Here is a 21,508-nt window from a genome sequence, read left to right on the forward strand (position 1 = left end):
ATTTTTGTAAAAATCCGTGCTACAACCATTCGACCTTTATTTAATGAATGTTCTCTCGCCTATGCATTAAGCTATTTTTACGAAAAATCTTCTCATTGTCGTCCGAACTATAGCCCTGCGTTGTCCAAACTAAAGGGTGTCAAATCGATATATCAGACAACATTCATACCTTAGCTTTCTTTATTTGGAGGACATTCATTTCATAAATATCTCACTAAAACATGACGCTATCCGTTGCTTCATTTAATAGTTGTGAAGCTAAAATGCAGTCTTTAAATAAATGCAGTCTTTAAATAAAACAGTTGTATTTCAATTATACTATTGACAATTGATAATTTTGTAAGACTTTCGATATTTGCTTTTCGACGTACATTTATAAATAAATTATGGTTTTACCAGTAAAAGTAGCAGTAAGCCTCTAAAAGTACAGCCAATACACAAATATAACGCACCTCAATAATTTCCTTGAATGTTGCTTGTATTCCTTGATATATCCTTGTTTGTAAATATTGTTAAGGAAAGAGTTGTGCTCCTTTAACACTTAGGATCTTAGGACGGTGGTGTTTGTACTCGTTCTGTTCACAGTTTGCTTTAATACAAACAGTTTGATCATGGACATACCAAATTGTTCTAACCTACTAATAGCAACCACACTTATATATGGTTATAAACGTGCCTAGTAGCTACTAGGGCACAATCAATAGCCGTAACGGGTAACTATATATTTAGCATGGCATGTCAATTGCATGCTCTTTCTTTGTGCAGACATCATGGCCAGAAGAAATCTTTGATTTGTGTAGTTTTATATGCTGTTCTGCAAAAATCTGTTATTTCACATGTTTTAAAGAGTGTATCAAAATTGCAGCGAAATTTTTTCATTGCAACTGTCATTATAAGCAAAATTATTGATTTCTTTAGAAAATGAATCTCATTCATAGTTTTTCCATTGAATGAACACAAAAATATTTGCATTGTGGGAGTAAAAAATGTGCTGGCTTCGCTACTGATCCACAACTAGAAAATAGCAAGCAAATAATACTGTTGGAATTCTCTCAAGAATGATTACACTATCCAACTATCTGAAAATCATTCATCAACTCATAACTGTCATTTGTATACCAGAGGACAGAGTCTTGATGTATCTTTGATTATGAACATTGTTTCAGGAATGTTTTAAGATGATACGATGGCGGTGTTTGTGTTTGCTACAGTTTAACCATTTATATTCATGTTTAATTTCGGTAACTTCTAACGTAACTAAGATTGCATGGGTCAAAAATTGCTGAACAATCGAGAGTCCTAATGGGTAACTACATTGTATGCATGGCATGTTAATTGCACTTTTCTTCTTTACCAAGATTTATATTTATAGTATTATGTGTATATATATGCTATAGAAAACTATGATTAGAAAAACTACTTTCCTTGCACTCCTTACAATGGCGGTGACGGAAATTGCTTTATTCCAACGGCCGCATTTTTATTTTATTTATACATACAACGTAACAAACAAACGTCACCCCCCAAATCACATAAATTACCTGCAATAGAAACATTAAACACGCACGAACTTATCTCACCTACTATTTACTCCCCCCCTGTACAAATTAAGACAGTTACCAAGATTGATAAACGATTCAACAAAATTCATCTTCACGAGTAAATATAAATTATGATGCTTTATGCTGTGTGTTTATTTACCCAGCATCATAGAAATTATAAAAGTATTCGCGTACAGAGACGTTCACGTTTTACTGACACGATTACACGCCAATTAAACACACTTTCACAAGTTATTCTCATGTTAAAAAATCATCGAAAGCTAACGCTGAGCAAGATATACCAGCATTTACATACACAACAGGGGTCTAAGTGAACACGCTTCTTTTGTGTAATAATTAGATCTTTTGAATCTTTTAAAATATCAAAAAGGTGTTATTTCAAATTGCTAAAACTGAGTTAGAACTAGCGAATCTACTTTACATGGTAAGAATTTATCATTGGTTTTGAAATATAATTAATTGCAATCGAGAAACTATTCATATTAAGTTTGCACTTTATGCTCTTTGTGAAATTACCTAAATAGCCAATAACAAAGATAAATTTCAAGTGCTATTTCATTCCTAGCTACGTTGATATAAATGTTGATGAAGTATAACACACTAGAAGAGTCTTTGACTAGAAAAATTTGTTCCTTTATTAAGTAAACATGTAAAATTGTATGCTACGCGTGCTTCAAGTGAATGGTTGTTTCACTTTTACTTTGTAAATATTTTTATGTGAGCGTAATTTGGTAAGAAAAATGAAATGTAACTGTATATAAATATGTGTAAGGTTTGTCGGCTTTATTTGAAACAATAAATTAATTCAACTGTTAAAGAAGCTTCCAATAAATCAATCTGATTGCACATATTTGTCGGAATCTACTTTTCCTATTTCAAATCTAACAAAGTTTGTGCAGCTGATACGTCTTCTGCCTTTTGATGTAGTTTTACTTCACAGCTAGATCTAGAAGTCGTCTCGATGCTTCTCTCAATGGAAATACTCGTTTGATTATGGCCTTAGAAAATCTTTTTATTATGTATTATTTCAAAAGACAAAAATATGAAATAAATACGTTGCAAATACTTATTGGTAAAAGTAGAAAACATATTAGAATAGCTTCAAAACATATTGGAATAGCTGGAATCTTTTAAATGTTCCCTCAATAAATCGCTTAGAGGTTATAATATTATTTTACTATTGCGTGACGACACGTAGAAAGGTCTCAAAGTACAAACGCTCGTGATTGTTTACATTTATAATTATATTATAAGTACATTTGTCTGATGCTGTAGTAGGTAAGCGGTTGGTTTGGATAAGCTCAACGTCTTTCAAAGCAAATACTTAAGAAGCAATCCAGGTTTCTTGTTTTTCATCAAACTCAAACTAACGCAGTTAACATTTATTTACTTTTGAGAAAATTATAAATCAGTCCAAAACTACGTGTAACCGTAGGAGGCACGCAGCACCAAACTGAAAAATGCGGAAAACCATTCATTTCTTGTAGACGCGCTAATAACTACACAAAATAATGTAATTATAGCTGCACGATAAGTAATAATTTGTTTCCGACCACGCATTATATGCCACGCAAACACTTGTGCATGGGCAAAGGGCAAATGTATATAAAAAATTTCAATAGTTAAATGGCCATATTGCAAAGTATATGTAACATATAAAATATAATGTATTAAATTGATTGGTGGTCTGGTAAAATCGCAATTAGTTTACAGCTAAAACCCTCACATAAACAAACAGTAATTATATACCAAATACAAAACAATTTTGTCAATAACATAACATACAGCTATAGAAGACGAATAAGTCAAAATATTCATGCTAAAGATATATGGGAAGAAACACATACTAATGAGAGTCCATTTTCGTGTTTCCAGCTCATCATGCCAAATGCCATTAAAGTGTTTAGTATGCTTGAGTTGAGTTTTTATCCATGTAGCAATAGCTTTTGGATGATCACTGATAAACATGTCCAATGAATACATTTCTTTAGAAATTCAAATGCACTTTTTGCACCATCAAATTCTTTCGTATTGCTGCTGCCTACTTCGTTTGCCTGTAAAGATGAAATACCTTCATGTTATGCCTGTCTAATTATATTATTATAAGAAATTAAGTTTATGTGCTACAGATGTATACATTAAGTATAATTAAGAATAAGATGATAGAATACTAATGTTTGTCATAACATTATCAGCTGGATGCTTTCTCAAAATCGAAGGTTGGCTATACTTCATATGTAAAATTCCCTTCAAACTTTTGGTACGAATTTGTGCTTCACATGAACATAAGAGTTTTAAGAAGGTGATAGACAAAAAAACACTGACTCATTATGAATACTACATGGTTTCTTCATCAATCCTATCATACAAAATAGATTTATTGAGTAATTTACATGAATCTGAAGCATAGCCTATATAAATATCATAGTGCACCAACCTTATATTGAGTTTTTTGTTTTACATTTGTCCATATCTCCCGATTGACTAGATTCTTTAAAAGAGGAAAAATCCAATGAAGCATTATCTTTAATATGCTTTTGGTCTAGCTCTTCATCGGGTAGCATCTACATAGGCTGGCAAGTTTTTTTCTCGTGCGAGCTGCTTGTCTTTTGAAGGACCTTGATATTTTCTTTAAAACTGTTGCCTGTTGTGCACGAATTTTTGAAAAACTAAAATTCCTCAATGCCAACAATTTGACTTTGTCACTTTCTCCACTCACTGTTGTTGGAAGTTCTTCAGCGTGAGGTGGAGGAAAAGCCGAAAAGCAAACTTTACATGAGATAGTCTTTAACTAAGACAAATCACTTTCATCGTTCCTAGACGTAATTTCACTGGAAAATTGTTGATTTCAATAAAGAAAACGAGATCCATTCTTTTGAATGCAGCTTGATTTACATTAACAGTTATGTGTTTGCGACGTTCAACAACCTGAGGAACAATTCAAGATAAATAAATTGTACCACAGCAACATCCTTTCAATTCCGTTTCATTCCATAGGTTTTTGCCAGCTCAAGATTCACGTTACAGCATCTTTGTCGTCATTTGCATGCTTTGTAAATGTATATCGAAAACAGTCAGGGCATTTGACATTTCTAAACGGATAAAACCAATCTTCACAAAATACACACTTGCCTTTTTGAAACATCGCAAATCATTTTCATGTTCAGTGATTTAAGGTACAGATAATTTATTTTTCAAGATCTCTAAAAGGGACGTAAAGACATTAGTCAATGTGAGTGCATGTAACGACATTATGTATCCATTACAACGGTTCTCAAAGAAGCACCTCTTACCTGCCTGTTACTCATTAGTCATTACAATTAATATGTCCAAGATGGCTTAATCTTTATGAAGATACTCAATTTTCGACTCCTCCTTTCCGCCGTATCATTATTATATTTCGATAATACAATTTGAATTCAAAACTCTAGCCTCTAAGTTGTGTTTACACTTTTGCACAGTGTACGCAATGAGGATGCAAAACACAAAAAAGACAATGGCTAGCAATTAACAATAAAATGATTAATTCCTTAAGATAACAGAGCTCGACAGATTGTAAAACGCATAAGACAGCAGCACATTAAGATTGGAAAGTTGTATTATAGCTCCTTCAACATAACAAAACAATTCGTCATTATAATAGTCTTATCCTGCACAATATATGTGTGGTCTATACATAACTACAGTGTTCGCAATCGTTTCCTTAAATCAAACCAAGTGAGCTAAAAAAATCTACTTAATAAGTGTATCAGTGCTGGTTTATTTTTTCATAAGAAGCTTCACAACGCTATGGAATTAACAACAAAACAGTGGTTATAATCTGGTACCTTAAACAAAGCGGAATTTCTTAAACATTAATGCACATGTGTTTGGTTAGACATCGAGAAAAACACCCTTAAGTTGATTTGGCAGAACGATGATCAATATTTCCTTATTTGCATTTGTGGAATAGTTATTCATGCAAGTGTTGCTAAAGATAATATGGTAAAGCAGATTAGCCTAAACATACAAGAATGGTGAGTGAATCCCTATTTACCAAAAGGATGATCAACTCGACAAAACGATCGCTTGATATAACTGACATGTGTACTAATTATTATTTTCTTCAGGCTTTAGATAATTGATTACAAGAAGGAAGCATTCATTACGTCACACCCACGTAATATCTGGTTCTCTTTTGCAAAAAATATCTCTTGGACTTTTCCATCTTAATTTATTTGTTTCTTGTATTTTCTTGGCTATTACGTTTATCTCACAAGCTATCTTCTTCATTTTTTTTCTAAAATCTTCAGCCTGCTCCAACTTTCAATCTTCTTCATACATTATGTAAAGCAGCTGGTAAACTTCAACTAACCATGGATGACTTTCTGAAAACAAACTTTTGATCATGTCCAAAGCTTTCAAAAGATTTTTCTTTGCTTCTTCAAGTCTTCCAGCTTTGAAAAGCACAGACCAACAACTGCTAAGGTAATGGCAATCCCAGGATTATTATTATCTTCAACGACATGTTCTTTCATCATTTCTAGAGCTTGTTGTGCGTAAACCAAGGCAAAATGGCAATCTGATGGTTTTCTAAAGACAAGCATCTTGCTAAATTTCTTAAAACAATGGAAATGTAATTTTTAAGCCAATTTTTCGTATATTTCCTTTGCATTCTCTAAACAGTTTCTTGCTCCGACGTAATCACCATTCTCAATCAAGCAGAGCCCAACGTTCAAACGAGATCGAGCAACCAAACTATGGTATATCTCGTGAGTTAACTCACTTCTCATCGTTTGGGCTTGGCGAGTAAAATCGAGGGCTTCTTTCTTCAATCCAAGACTCAAGAAACATAATCCCAGATTATCAAGTATTAGAGCTTGGTCAAGGTTATAGTTGTCAGCAACGAGTGTGGCTGCTTCCTTGTAAAGGTCGACAGCTTCTTCAAGTTTTCCTTGTTCCTGCTTGCACCATGCCATGTTTGCTAGGACACGTGCAAATTTCTGCTTTTCGTCGATGCGTTTCTTAATGAAATATTCATTTGCCAGTATTTTATTTAAATACATTTCCGCATCACAATAACGAAAAGTTACCAAGTAACATTTTGTTATTTCATTCAAGGCATCAACAAGTAGATCATCACTCTTAGGATCATCTCGAAAGTGAACAAGATCGGTCACGTTGGATTTAAATATTTGTAATGCTGTTTGAAAGTTTTCTGATTTTCATGGCAGTTTGCAATTTTATTAGAAATCCTTAACAATGTGAGATCGCTGCTGACTTTCTTTTGCAAACGTTTGCTCGTTTGGTACGAAAAGATTGCTGACTCATATTCTTTCCTCTTTTCGTAAGCACATCCAGCAGCATAAGCAAGTTGTGCCGCAACACTCAACGTGGATTTCTGATCATTTTCTCCTTTCTCAATAGACGTGTAAACGATAACCATTGCAGTGGCAACAACATCAACGAGAAACATGTCGTTCTCAAGCTTCTCTTTCCATGGCTTTTAACATTTTTTGGGATCGATTTCATCAAGCTTGAATTTTTAAGCTCTTACCACGCGGCGACAACCTTTGAAACAAAATTTTTATGTCGATTTTGCTTAACAACATCGTTGAACACTGCGTTTCCATCAGTGGATACTTTTACAAAATAGCGTAACCAACTGAAAAGACCACCATCAGAAGGAATTTCCCATTTGGGAGACGAGGGAGGCGCGATTGATAAAACTGAAACAATGCTTACGTGTTTAACATCTTTTCCAAATAGTTTCCTTACTCGCGGGATTGCTGGTGCCAAAGGACAATTTCCGCCGACACATCCGTCTACATATTTTGCATTGCCAATAACGACTGGAGTGTCAAAGTAAACTGGAGCATTTGAGGATGCTAGCAAGACTTTGTACGCTTTGTAATCGCTGTAGTCTTTGTTTGCTGTATCAAACAGTACGAGATCTTCGTTTTTACCAAGTTTTCTTGCGACAGCGCCGGCAATGTGTTTCAAAGGATGCTCTCCACCTAAATCACTTAAGCTGCAATCACCAAATTGATTATACAGTGTGTCCTTAACGTTTTCTTGTGAATATGGTACTATTGGAATGTGGGATAACCCTGGTACGTGAGAGAAAAAGTTGTGCAACCATGACTTCTTGAATATCATCTTAGTTTTTGCACAATACATCTGAATACATTCCTCAATAGTCATCCGTTTCCTTTCGTGATGGTCGTTTCCAACTTTATTTCCTCCAACTAAACCAAATGCAATCAAACTTCCTGTACTGGTACCAACTATCATATCGTAAACATCTGTGGGATGAATGGGATCCTTAACTGCTTCCATGTCCTTAATTAAACGCTCTCGAACGCTTTCATCTTCTAAGAAATGCACTTCATTTTCATCAATGTCTTCGTTCACAAGGTAGTCTACCCTTTCAGGATTCGTTGACACAATTGTTGCTAATCGGAATATGTCGTCCAAAATCTTCAGCTCCATCACACCTTTACTTCCTCCACCATCGAACGACAACATGGCAATTTTCTTTTCTGTTGAGACCATTTTCTTGTCTATCTCCTGAATATTAAAAAGTGATGGAGTCTTAATTTTTAATGATTTGAATAACCACTCCCTTTTTTTCATCACTTTCATTCACATAAATTCAAGCAAGTTTTTCAAGACAATATTTATTTATTTTTCTTAACCGGTACGATCAAGAAAGTTATTTCTATATAAAAATTATAAAAACAAGCACGACGTGAAAAGAAGGCATATTTTGAGACTTATTTTAAGAAAGTTGACCAAAATTGTGTTTGATGTGTGTGAGGGAGGAGGGGGGAGGGTCTTTCTGAAAGGCGCACCGATAAAAATTCATATTTTGCCACATGCGCACTAATTATTCCAAATTGAAAGTTTAATAGAATTTCTAAAAGCTGTCATTCAGTAAATATTTGTGACCAGACATAAATTTCACTCGGTGCAGCACTTTGCAATCCTTCATATTTAACTCGAAAACAATCATTACAAATTATTATGCCTCAATGAAGGACAGCAAATAAACAGTAATATATCTCGCCTTGAAGTTTCAAAACATCTTGTATCCGCTTGGTCTAAAGTTTGCACGAAATTTTATTGTTTTCGAGTTTCGGCTAAGAGACAGTGTAGCTATCAGTCTACAGTTTTAGAGTCTACGATTTTTAAGCACAATGCAACTAGTGGAACTTCTTCGTTAAAGCGAGGACTGTCATCATGCTGTTTGACATGTGGGACAGGAATTAGTGCAGACTGATTTATGAAGAAATAATTTAGAATGTCTTAGTCTAAGAAAATGCCAACACTGTAATAGAGTAAACGTATGACATGAACATCAATTAATGGGCCAATCTTTCAGATGATTGGTTGACGCCAAATGAACTTCCTCTCACAACAAGCTTTTCTAAAGTATATAACTTTTGCCTCGATTATTGCAATGTTTTTCATCGAAACTGCTGAATGAGAACAAAACTATCAAAATTGGGCAATATCTGTCAGGCAGATTCAACACCAGATCTTGAGGAATCTCTTTCATTAACTTAGTCAATGAAATGACTCGATTCTGGTATTTTTACGCATCAACAAAGCGCTAACCAACCAAATCCTTTACATGGAAAATAATAGAATCCTTTAGCTATATCATGAATTTAATTAATTTTTCAAAGCTTTCAAATAAATGGTTATGTCATAACATTTGACTTATCATTAATGATACCAAGCTTTCTGTTCTTATGTTATATCGATTCAGCAGTTTTAAGGTCGTACCATGGGTGGATGACGATTTGTTACTTGATGAAAAGTTAATGTTAAGACAACTGTCGTTATCATGTGCAATTATGTGGTTGAAACCAACCTACATTGGGATTCTTGTTCACTGTGGTTGGCTTGTGCTCAGGCTTTGCAATTGCTCTCAATGTTTTCGTGGCGAGTGAAAATTATTTTTATTACATGTTTCGCTGAATGACTTGAGCATTTTGCCGCTTGGTTTATATTAACACCTGGAATTTAATTATGAGCGATTGAAGTTGTGTGACTTTCTTCTTTATTGCTGCAGTTCTATAAGACAATTTTCGCTGTCGAGCGAGTAGAAATCGTAATATGATGTTTCTGAAGAAACATTTCTATAGCTAACTAATTTCATAAATCCTAAACAACCGCAATTAAACACAAGTTTGATAACTGTATCTGCCCAACAACATTAATCAAATTTTCCAAAAATTCGTACGTAACAGTCGAATTCATTTCATAAATGTTACTCGCTATGGCATTAAGCTATTTTCATGAAAATCTCGTCTTTATTGTCCAAACTAGTCCTGCTTTGTCCAAATTAAATGATGTCAAGTTCAAATTGATTAATCAGACAATACCTTAGCTTCCGTTATGGGAAGACATTCAGTACAACAATAACTCACTAAAACATGACGTTATCCATTGCCTCATTTTATACTTGTAAAGCTACAATAAAAATGAGATAGTTAAATAAAACAGTCGAATTTTAGTTGTACTATTAACAATCAACAATTTTATAAGACTTTCGATAGTTTAATTTAACCATGCTCAACACGTTTATTTATGAAAAAATTAAAGTTTAGTCCGTAAAAGTAGCTGTAACTCTGGAAAAGAACAGCCGACACAAATATTACGCACCTCTAAAACCTCCTTGAGTTTAGCTAGCATTCCTTGATATATCATTGATTGTAAACATTGTTCAGGAAAAAGTTGTGCCTCTTTAACATTTAAGATCTTACGACGGCGATGTTTGTATTTGTTCTGTTCACAATTTGCTTTAATTCAAACATTTTAATCATTGATGTTCTAAATTGTTCTTAGTCTAATAATGACAACTACTTAAATACAGACACAAACATGCCGAATATTTTTCACAATCAATAGCCGTATCGGGTAACTACATATTTAGGATGACATCTCAATTGCATATTCCTTCTTTTATCATACAGACATTATTGCTAGCTTCAAATTTGACTTCCAATATTTCCAAAAAAACCCAACTTTGCTCGTTCTTAATACGATTCCTTACGATGGAGGTAACAGAGGTGTTTGTTTTCCAAAGCCTACATTTTAATTGCCGCTATTTATAAAATAGGAAACTCGCGCTACTCTCTATAATCACCGAAATTGTACGACAGAAAAACACGAGTACTTGGTCTCATTAAACATCGAGGATTGTAAGTACTTCTATAGAATCCAAATTATGAATCTTCTTATCTATAAACAGCCTTCTTTTGAGATTGATAAACCAATCAACAAAACTTATTTTTGTGAATAAAGTATTCATGCTTTATAATACTATTCATTCATTATATAGTTTAATTGGTGATATGAAACAACTAATTTGTGTGAGCATGCAAAATATCCTAATATCTAAAGTTTCCGTGCCTGATACAGACAATAAACCAGACAAACAAATTTGCTTATCGCTTGCATGTTGATAAAGTATTTGTTCAAGTTTAAGACTACAAACAACAAAGACTTCGGAATTTAAGTCTCAATATTTTCTCGAATACAATACGGAAATTAGTTGATTCTAACCGTATCTCTCGTTTGTAAAACAGGTGACCTCTTAATTATGATCCTTATATCTGACTTTGAAATTCAAAAATTGGCAAAAATTCTTTCTTGAAAGCGACTGTGTGTATACAAAACAACGTTCATAATTTTTTACCGACTGGCTGACACGCCATTTGTAGCAGTATATAACTTTATATTAATATTTTCGAGTATTCCAACATTTTTACAGTCTCTTTCATTGTCTTCTTCATTGAGTTATATATCTCGACAATACTTATCATATGCAGACAACAAAGAATAAGGTTCTGCTTTGAAACATCGCATATTTCAAATGTATATCTACCCAATTCCAAAATTATATTTATTAGGTATGTATACTTTTGTCTCTTTGTAAGATAAACTGAAATCCCGACTTATCCAAAGTGAAAAACCCACGACGAAGAAAGTTGCAATGACTGATCTGCCAAATGAACAATACTTTCAAAATAAAAACGGACGTCACTTTCTCCAGGCTTTTTGGATTATACGATATAGCTATGTAATAATTTAAGTCGTCATTCTATTGAGTGTGACCAATATGGTGTTGTTTCATACAAAGTCTTTAGGATGATTATAGTATATTTATAAATGAATATTTGCTATGATTACAAATATAGCAAAATTAATTCATTGCTATGTTCATATAAATGTTGGTGTAGTGCAACACATTAGAGCAGGTTTGGAATGGAGGTGTGCGTTATGTGATTAGTTGTTTTACTTCCAATTTGTATTACTTTTCTATGTACGCATGAATAGCAGCAAACTACAACAACTTTAGGTAACGTGTAACATTTTAGATGTTTCTATTTTGGATTTTAAATTAAATAGATTTAAGTGTTGATAAAGTTTCTCCAATAATAACATGAATTCTAGAGCATTTAGAAAATTATGCTCTGATTCTCTGGCGATTGTTTAGGAATAACTTCTCTAATAACATCTAATTTTGCCTTTTAATATAGTTCTAGTTTCAAATAAAGATTTTGAAGAGTCATCTTAATGTCACTCTCACCGCTAACGGTTGTACTGATTGTTGAGTTAACTGTCTGGTGTAACATCTTTGACTGTTCATTATTTCAAAAACGTTGTTAAATAAATACGTTACATATAAAGAGGAAACTACTTTTTCTTTCGAGGCAATAGCCTATATCTGGTCTGGATGATTTTTGGTTTGCGCTTTTGTCCCAAGAAACTATAAACTACATGTCTTTCGTACGATTAAAATCTTCACACGACTACGACACCCAACAGGGCATGTTTTTCATTTTCCCGCCATCACACCGCGCCAGAGAAGCATGAAACAAAATTTCATGATATCGTTTTGCTTATTTCATCAAAACATCTTGAAATAACTCTAACTCTTTTCACACGCTCACCAAACACAATACTTTGGAGCTAATGGGGATGCAATTAAATGATTTTTAGAATATGCAATAATAATTGATGTAATCATAATTAGATTCCGTCTAGCCATTGCGTTCGTATGGTGTGATTTCATGACGTCAATCGGTAATGTTGATAGGTTACTTCAAAGGGCCGATGCAAATCATGAAATCAATAGAAGTTCTTAAGGTACAATATGGATTTTTCTAAAACATGACCGACAGGAAAAACAAGCTATACCACGAAAACACAAATTAGTAAATGCCAAACTTAATTAAAAATCTGAAAATTTTATTTGGCATTACTGCAAAGTACAACAAACTTAAAATCATCTGGGCACTTATTTTTTTCAGTATTGGCCTGAGTAATTGTTAAACCGTCAGGGTTGTGTATTTACTTTTAACTCTTGGGGAGTTGCAGCTCTAGCAATGTGGTCTAAATGACTTTTAACTGCTCAATTTAAAAGTCAAACTATACCTTCAGACCATTGCTATTTGTAATGAATTTCCAACAGAAGAAAATTTTGCCATAAAGTTTCAAATAAGTAGTTTGTAAATGTAAATATATGCAAGAAGAGCTGGAGTAACTTATTTTCACTCACCCGAGACACGCCACTGCTCTTGCTTGATTGACATACATATTAACAAGATCTTACACGTAATTTATTTCTCTATAGGGTTTGATCGACTGTCAAATTTAACCACAAGTTTGCTTTCTGAAACAGCTTGTTGGCCAGTGTAGCAAAATGCTGGTCTTTACAGAACAAAAACCCAACTGAAAGCGCTGTTTGTTGTCTCGTTACCAGGAAATTTAGCGAGTACTCAATATCATTATAGTCTGGATCCGTCGGGCGTAAATCAAAGCGTTTTACCGAAAGTAAATTATACTACAAATTCTCAAAATACGTTAAATGCATCTGCTTTTGAGAAAACGCCAAGGTAATGCTCGTACTGAAGCGAAATTTGTATTTTTCAAATAAAAAAAAATAGAGTATGAAGTGAACATTTGATAGGAAGACGAGTCCAAGATGAGCTACAACACGTTTTCTCTTGAAATATGTCACACTAGTCTTGAACAAGGTAAAAATAGAATACGTAAAAATTTGTAAAAATTTAATAATAATTTTTGGTGGAGTTAAACTCAAACATGATCATGTAGTTTCGCATGTGTGCTATGTCCAGTCATTTTGCAATGCTTTCACTACAATGTTTATCATTGCAATGTCAGGTAAAAATATACCTTAGCTGTACTCTTTTTCCATACATTTAGATCAAAGAAAAGATCAATGTAAGTGAGGCTGTAGCAGAGTGCCTCAGGTGGTGGGTTCTCTCAATCTTAAAAAATGCTTTAAACTCGCCAACTGGGAGACCCTAAAAACTTCAAATTCTTCCTAACTTCAGATTCATGCAGGTTTCAAAAGACTTCGTCACAAGGTAGCTACATATACAAGTTGGTTTCTTATCTTTCATCTTAGCTGGAAATAGTTAAGAGATGTAATCTTATATTCATTGTTTTTTCTATTCGTTGAAAACTGGTATCCATTCTGCTTGTCTATGACTTTTGTTGGCAAGTGAACTTGTGTCCAGATTCAGTTGCGACAAACATTTCTGTCTTTTTATAGAAATGAATGTTTGCAGCCGTTCATTTTATTTTTACAGTTTTTCGAGCCTCATTGCTGTCACACACATCACAACTATAAGCTGTTGCATAGAGCCTTTATTTAGTGTTCTGTTTAGATTGTCTATTGTGTTGTATCTCTGTTGAAAAAACAACTTCCTTCTACTTATAATTTAAATTTACATAGTGAGGAACTCTTAGGTCTCCTGTCTTCTCTTGTGTTTGATTTTTCATTGCAGTTATGTACAGTTGTAAAATATGCATGTGACATGTTTGTAAATTGTGCTGTGCACTAGACTGTCTTGACAATTACACAAGAATCGGTTGAAACAACTTTTGCATTCTTTACATCTTATCTGTCAGGGACAAAATATGCATTTCTTGCTTGCTTTATTACTGTATAAGATATTCCAACAGTGTTTTTTTTTGTGTAAGCTCACCATCTTCTAAAAATGCATCATTGGAAAACCCTTTGTAGTGCTACTCTTGTGTAGATCTCCTCTTAAGATTGTTGTGCTAAAGCTCCCTCCCTATGCTTCTATATCAGCATGTTTGTGTTTATTCTCATCTCCTTTGCATTACAATAGCCCCAGCTCGTAGTTCGTCCAAGCGTTTCACTGCAAAAATAGTCGTAGAATTCCTTACTTAATTTTGGAAGATGCTCTAAAAGTGCATTTGTATAACATGTAGCTACTGACACACGAGGACTTCTGTTTGCTGCAATAGAGTCCATTACATTTTCTAAATATCTGCTACCAGAACAGTGCATTTAAACTTACTTTTCAGGTCCATTGGCCATGCTCCACAAAACAATTTTTTGAACTTTCTCCCATCACTCAGAACTAGGCATTGAAAAATTGACCTGCTGGATCAGACATTAGTGTCAGAAAAGCGAGATCTCACCAAAGAGATCTGGTTCCTCACATTAAAATAATACACACACATTTGTGTAAAGTCTTCATGGTTTGAAACCCCCCCATGCATTAGGCATGCCTGCCCTAGATTTATCTATAACGACTAGCGAAGTCAGCCGCCTGTTGATCCATAATCACACAATCTCATGCCAGTGATCTTTTCTAAAAGAAACATACCCTTGCTTAATCGTTTGGATGTAATCGTGCTTCACCTGGCCGAAACGAAGTCTTGGTATCACATCCTTTTTTGTGAAGTTGGTGAACGAAGTATAATCAACCTATATTTTGTATCCTTGATAAGAATGACATACCTCAGCAATGTCGTAATTTCATCACTGTTTTTTGTTATTTCAATTCAGGAAGTGCAATGTTCTGTTGTGTTTCAACTCTCAGAAACATTACTGTCAACTGTAATACAACGTATAAACTACAAGGGAAATCAGAATATAATAACTTATAATTTGCATGTCTCATGCGACAAACACAACAATTCGCTGCTAACATTATGACGTGTTCTTCCTCATTCCATTTCGTTCAGCAAATAAGCAGACATGCTGAGCAGAATGCTGCTTTTTGATACGCCCCTTGGGTGCAGACAATCTGGAGCAAACCAAATAGCACAGGAAATACTTTTCAGGTATTTTCTTTCATTTGCTTGTTTTTATTTTTGATTTTCAGCGAGTTACACTCACTTTTTCGGTGTCATTGTCTTTCTTTATGTCCGCCTGATCATCTTTATGAATACTTCTTGATACAGATAATTTTGATTGTCAGACCAGTAATCGAATTTACTTTTTTTGTGGGTGTAATGTCATTGCTCTTGTTTATGTCTGCCTTATCATCTTTGTTAACGTTTATACTGTAAAATGTATTTTTACTTTTGGATCAGGAATTAAATTCACTTTTTCATTGTATTTAATGTCATTGTCATTTTTAATTTCAGTTTTATTATCATGTGCAAAAAACTCGTGTTGCTCTGACGATGGATGCTTAGGCCAAAATTGTGGGGTAACTGTTTGGTTGAAAGAATTACTTTAAATCCAAAAACTAACATCAAGTCTCTGGGGTTTACTGAATCTTGCTGGATTAGGAAAGTAAACGGGGGGAATTTCTTACGTCAAAGAGTTTTTTGTTGTGCTAATATTGGCAAACATTTCAATTTTGTCACAAAGTATTGCAGCCATAATCATTACAACACCACAAACACTATTACAAGTCAGTAGCGGGTGGTGTTTTGCACACCTGTTTCTAGCACATTTGCCTTTCTATTTGGGTTCTAATTGTGTGGGTCATTCGAAACTAATGCAGAGCAGTTTGAAATATCATCTTCTACATTTACAGCAATCAGGTAATTGTATATTTGCAGTTTGCTCACGGAGACCACAAGGATCTAGCATAATGAATCACATTGCATATACAACTTTCAACTGAATCAAGATGGCACAAAGTTTAGTGACTCTAAATGTTGTTTATACGCATGATGTGTTTAACATTTTTGATTCTTGCCAACATTGGTGGCAAAATAGACTTTGAAAGGCTTGATTTTACCACGGATAAATTGCCATTGAGTGGTAGAGAGTAGTTTTCTTCCAGTGAGATGAAAAAAATAAGATACATCCTGGTTTGTTAGACGCTGTATTGGTAAGAAAACATTACTGAAAATATATTTCCATTTTAAAGTACTATATAGAGCAAATCCTATTGGGAGTGCTTTAGCCCTAAATATTCTTTAGAAATTTCTAACTCACAGCGTTATTACAGAAGAAGCATTGGGATTATCTGCATCTTGCTTAGTACAACAGCAACAAAGCTACAAAGTCCCTAACTGTATGGAATCCCCTCAAGGCAGTCAATATCCAAGCAACCTAAGGTTGTTTGACGGTATCTTGTTGAGAAAAAGTCCTATGTACACAACATTACGTTCCTGTTACTTTTCATAGTTGTACACGTATTTCATTTAACTATATTTCACATTTACTTAATTTCATTCCATTATATTTCATCTTTACACAACTGAATTATGATAATTAAACATCTACATATTTCATTGAATCATTTTGGTATATTTTCGCAGTTGGCATAACACATTTTCACAATGATTCAAAAACAGGATTTAAATTTGCCAGAAGTTTAGAAATAACAATGTTTTAAAAGGCTATTTGTGAAATTTTCGTTGAAGTCACGTGGTAACCTGTACGTTGGTATAATTTTAATCACTGACATATTACACATTCAGGAGATAGATATTATTACACAACAACATTGACTGCTTGACTTACTTATGTTTTAGCGTATCACATTTTTTATATCATCAAACGGACCGAAAATTTTATTCAACGCCGTCGCATGTTTCCAACAACCGAAAACGCACATCTTGAAAAATTTTGCATTTCACGTGAAATAATAAGTTAATAACAAAACGCAAAGAAGTAACTTTGTAATACAAAAGTGCAGTAAAGTGGGACCGATAAAACGTATGCAAATGAACTTTCATCTTCAAATTTCTTACTATATTTTAGACGTTGACAAGTTATCCAGTTTTATACGCATATAAGTGGGTACACGAACTTGACTCTCAAGCTCCATAGTAAGGCAGATATAGCATCAGACATCCTTAAGATGGTTCAGAGCAATAAAAATGTTTTTAATTAAACATGTGATCATATAAGACTTTCACCAACATACCTTCCATATTGAAAACTGCAATATTCACAGGATCTTTACAAAACTGTCTCCAACCCTGCCTCGCAGCCTCTGTTCTATAGAACTTGTTTGAGAGGTTCTGTATCATAATTGACAATAATCAAATGGAAAAAGTAGCTCTCATTTCTTCTGCGTCAATCTCCAGAATCTAAAATTGACAAGTAGGAATCATAAAAGCAAGAAAAGTGATATTGGAGATATTTGGAAAGCAGACTGGAAAGTTTGTGTTGCGCACCTGAGATCTCGGGTCCGCAATATGGATCTCCTCTCTATTAAATGCCTCATATCTATGAAACTATGAAACACCTCACACTAAACTGCTAAAATTTTATTATTTAAAGGCCAGGACATTTATCAGATCATTTGTGATGGAAGAATGAGTGGGCAAGATTTTTAAACATAAGGGACAAATTTTGGATTATATAAAGAATATTGGAGAATGCTCGAATTGGACCATTCACAGGAAAGTTATTTTCCAAAATTTGGTCACAAAAAATATGGCCATCTATACATTAAATTCTATGGGTCTGCCTGCAACCAATCCCAGATGTTATTGAACCTATTATCGAGCCTACAAACTTAAAGTACTAAATAGAACATGAAAATAACCATTTTTTAAATTGGTTATTATGTATTTCAAATTACTGACAATCATTCGTCATGACAAATCTTGGATCCACTACTATCTGGCACTTCTTACCTGAACTTTAATGCAAGCCGAATGACTGTTTAGCATTGGAGATTTCATGTTTACACAATGATATGTAGAAAGGTAAAAATCTTGATAAAACATTAACAGCAACATTAATTAGTTACACAATTGAAAAAAATCACTGGTACTTTTATGGATGAGTTAGATTGTTTATGTTTTGTGGCAGTCATATTTAACACAAGGGGGTTAAGCATTGTTTGCTGGTTTTGTCTAAAACCACTTGACCAAATCTGCCTACCAAAAAATGTAAAACAATCTAACTTATCTATAATGTATGATTTTAGAAAGTTGTTGATGTTTTCAATTGTTTTTAACCACACATTTAATTTGGTTTAAGAATGCAATTAGCAAATCTTAAGTAAACATTAAGGCTGATATTATCAGGAACAGCTTTATTATGTGTATTCAAAAATCCTAATACCGCTCGTTATCCAAGTTCTCAGGTGCTCTTTATTTCTTTGGTACGCAAGTCCTGCCGCCTAAGCTAGTTGTGCTGCAATGATCAAATTGGCTTTCTGATCAAATTGCAAGATTGTAGTCTGGTGGACATTTTAAAAACATGTATTTGGCTAAACTTTCCTGTACATTGGATATTTACCTTTATCTTTAATATTCTGGTAGATGCTGAGAGCTTTATCCAGATTTTGTTCTGCTTCATCGTAGTCACCATTTTCTACTTTGCACAAGCCAACATTTTTAAAAGATTCAGCCAATAGAAGATCGTGGCTTTCCTCCTTGCATTACTGCTTTCTCAATTCTTGGGCTTGGATAATAAAATCTAGGGCTTTTTCTTTAATTCCTAGTTCTAAAAAACATAACTCCAAGTCATTTAGTATTTCTGCCTTCTTAAGGTCATCTACTGTAATTTCAATTGCCTCCTTGTAAAGAGTGACAGCTTCTTCAAGTTGTCCAAGATTTCTTTTGCATCTTGCTTTATATGCTTGTACTTGGGCACGTTTTTTGTCATCGCTGATCTCACGTTTGTCGATTTCATTAAAACAGTTCTCTGCGTCGTTATAACGAAAAGTTAAGAGGTAACAGTCTACTTTTTCAGTCAAGTTATCGTACTTTTTGTCAACATTTTTTGGGTCAGCTTGATGGATATCAAGTTCTTTTACGTTGAAACCAAATGAATTGATCGCTTGCAGATGTTCTCCTCGTTCTTTTTGACATTTTGCAATGTCGTAAGAGATCTTGAACATTGTACTATCTCTGCTGACTTTCTTTTGCAGTTGTTTGCTTATTTTGTAGGAAAAAATTGCCTTCTCATGTTCTTTATTTCTTACGCAAGTCCTGCCGCTTTAGCTAGTTGTGCTGCAATGATCAAACTGGTTTTCTGATCAAATTTTACTTTTTCAACAGAAGCCAGTTTAACAGCCATTGCAGTAGCAGCAACGTCAACGAGAAACAAGCCATTTTGAATCTTTTCTCCTTCTATAGCATCTACTATGCTCTGAACATCGGTTTTACCAAAATTGAATCTTTTAAAGGTTGTTACCACGTGGGGACAACCTTGGAAATATGATGCCACTTAAACCGTAGTTTTCCGCCATACTTTTAAACACCGCCTTTTTATCGGTGGATTCATTCACAAAATAGCGAATCCAACCTAAAAGACCACTATTAGAAAGAATTTCTGATTCCTGAGGCGATTCGGGAGATGCAATCGATAAAGCAGAAACTATTTGGGTTACTCCAAAAAGTTCCTGGGCTCGAGGAATTGCCTGTTTCAAAGGACAATTTCCACCAATACCGCCCTTGACAAATTTATCATTGCCAATTTCTACTGGAGTGTCAAAGTAAAATGGAGCATTTAAAGTTGCGAGCAAGACTTCGCAGGCCTTGTGATTCCCGTATTCTTCCCTTGAAGTATCAAACAGTATGTGATCTTCGTCTTCACCCAGTTTTCTGGCTACAGCACCGGCCTTGGGCTTAGAGGGATCCTTTCCGTCAAAATCACTTAAGCTGCAATCACCAAACTGATTATGCAAAGTTTTCTCTAAGTTGTCACGTGAATACGTTACTAGTGGAATACTAGACAACATGGGTGCGTGAGAACAAAACCAGTGTAAAAATGACTTCTGGAATATACTTCTTGTGTTCTCGAAATACATCTGAATGCACTCATCAACACTCATCCGTTCTCTTGTACTGTGGTCGCTTCCAAATCTTTTTCCACCAACCAAACAAAACGCGCTCAAAGCTCCAGAATTGTTACCAACAATCATGTCGTACACATCGGTAGGATGAATGGGATCTTTAACTGCTTTCAAATCACTGATCAGACGAAGTCTAACATCTTGATGTCCTAAGAAATTAACCTCACTTTTATTTAACTCTTCTTTCCCAAGATGGCTCACAGTCTCAGGATTTCTTAAGACAATCGTTGCTAATCGTAAAACATCATCTAAAATCTTAAGTTCCATCACACTTCGACTTCGTCCACCATCAAAAGACAATATATTAATATTCCTTTTCGTTGAATCCTCTTTGACGTTTGAAATCTGCATGTAAAAGCGATTAAGTAGTATATTTCAATGATTTCAACAACCCGTCCCTTCCCCTAGAAACCAGCAAGTCGTTTTTGTGAACAGGAGAGCGATCCAGTTTTAAGTCTGATCATAGCTACGGACCAAAAAACCCAGATTGTCGTGCATGCGATCATTAACCTGTTCGACTTAAGAATTTTGCCAAGTTTCTGTTGTGCATTCCGAGGGAATAATTTTATTTGCCGTCTTGTGTTTATTTGGGTATTAAGCATATTATGCGTCACATGTATTAACAACACATTGCATATGAAAAAATAGAAATGTTGTCCGACAACCAGAACAGACAACAAAAATTATACAAATCAGACTTTCGCCAAACATTTTTGATGCTTTGACACAAGTTTCGACAGTACATGAAAAAGAGGAGCATTCAACGGTTTGTTCAAAACTTCTGTTGTTCTAAACAAAACAATGCTCCACAAAGAACATGCCGTATTTGTACAGCAAAATAATTTGTAGTCGGATTACAAAAAACAGCAACTAGAAACTTGTCCTGAA

At 34.3% G+C, this 21,508-nt stretch overlaps 1 protein-coding gene across 1 annotated transcript; it reads right to left on the reverse strand.

Moving 5' to 3' along the window:
* Positions 1–7,094: 7,094 nt before the first annotated feature.
* LOC124434316 lies at positions 7,095–8,096 on the reverse strand. Its single transcript, XM_046984202.1, has one exon. It carries the CDS (start codon positions 8,094–8,096, stop codon positions 7,095–7,097), a length of 1,002 nt encoding a protein of 333 aa, XP_046840158.1.
* Between the last annotated feature and the right edge of the window lie 13,412 nt (positions 8,097–21,508).

This window comes from Xenia sp. Carnegie-2017, unplaced genomic scaffold (genome assembly GCF_021976095.1).
Source record: "Xenia sp. Carnegie-2017 unplaced genomic scaffold, XeniaSp_v1 HiC_scaffold_14, whole genome shotgun sequence".
Classification (NCBI taxonomy): Eukaryota; Metazoa; Cnidaria; class Anthozoa; order Malacalcyonacea; family Xeniidae; genus Xenia; species Xenia sp. Carnegie-2017.

Bases quoted from the DNA above. Each gene is read 5' to 3' on its own strand.
- LOC124434316 (XM_046984202.1), bottom strand. From the start codon at position 8,096: ATGGTCTCAACAGAAAAGAAAATTGCCATGTTGTCGTTCGATGGTGGA.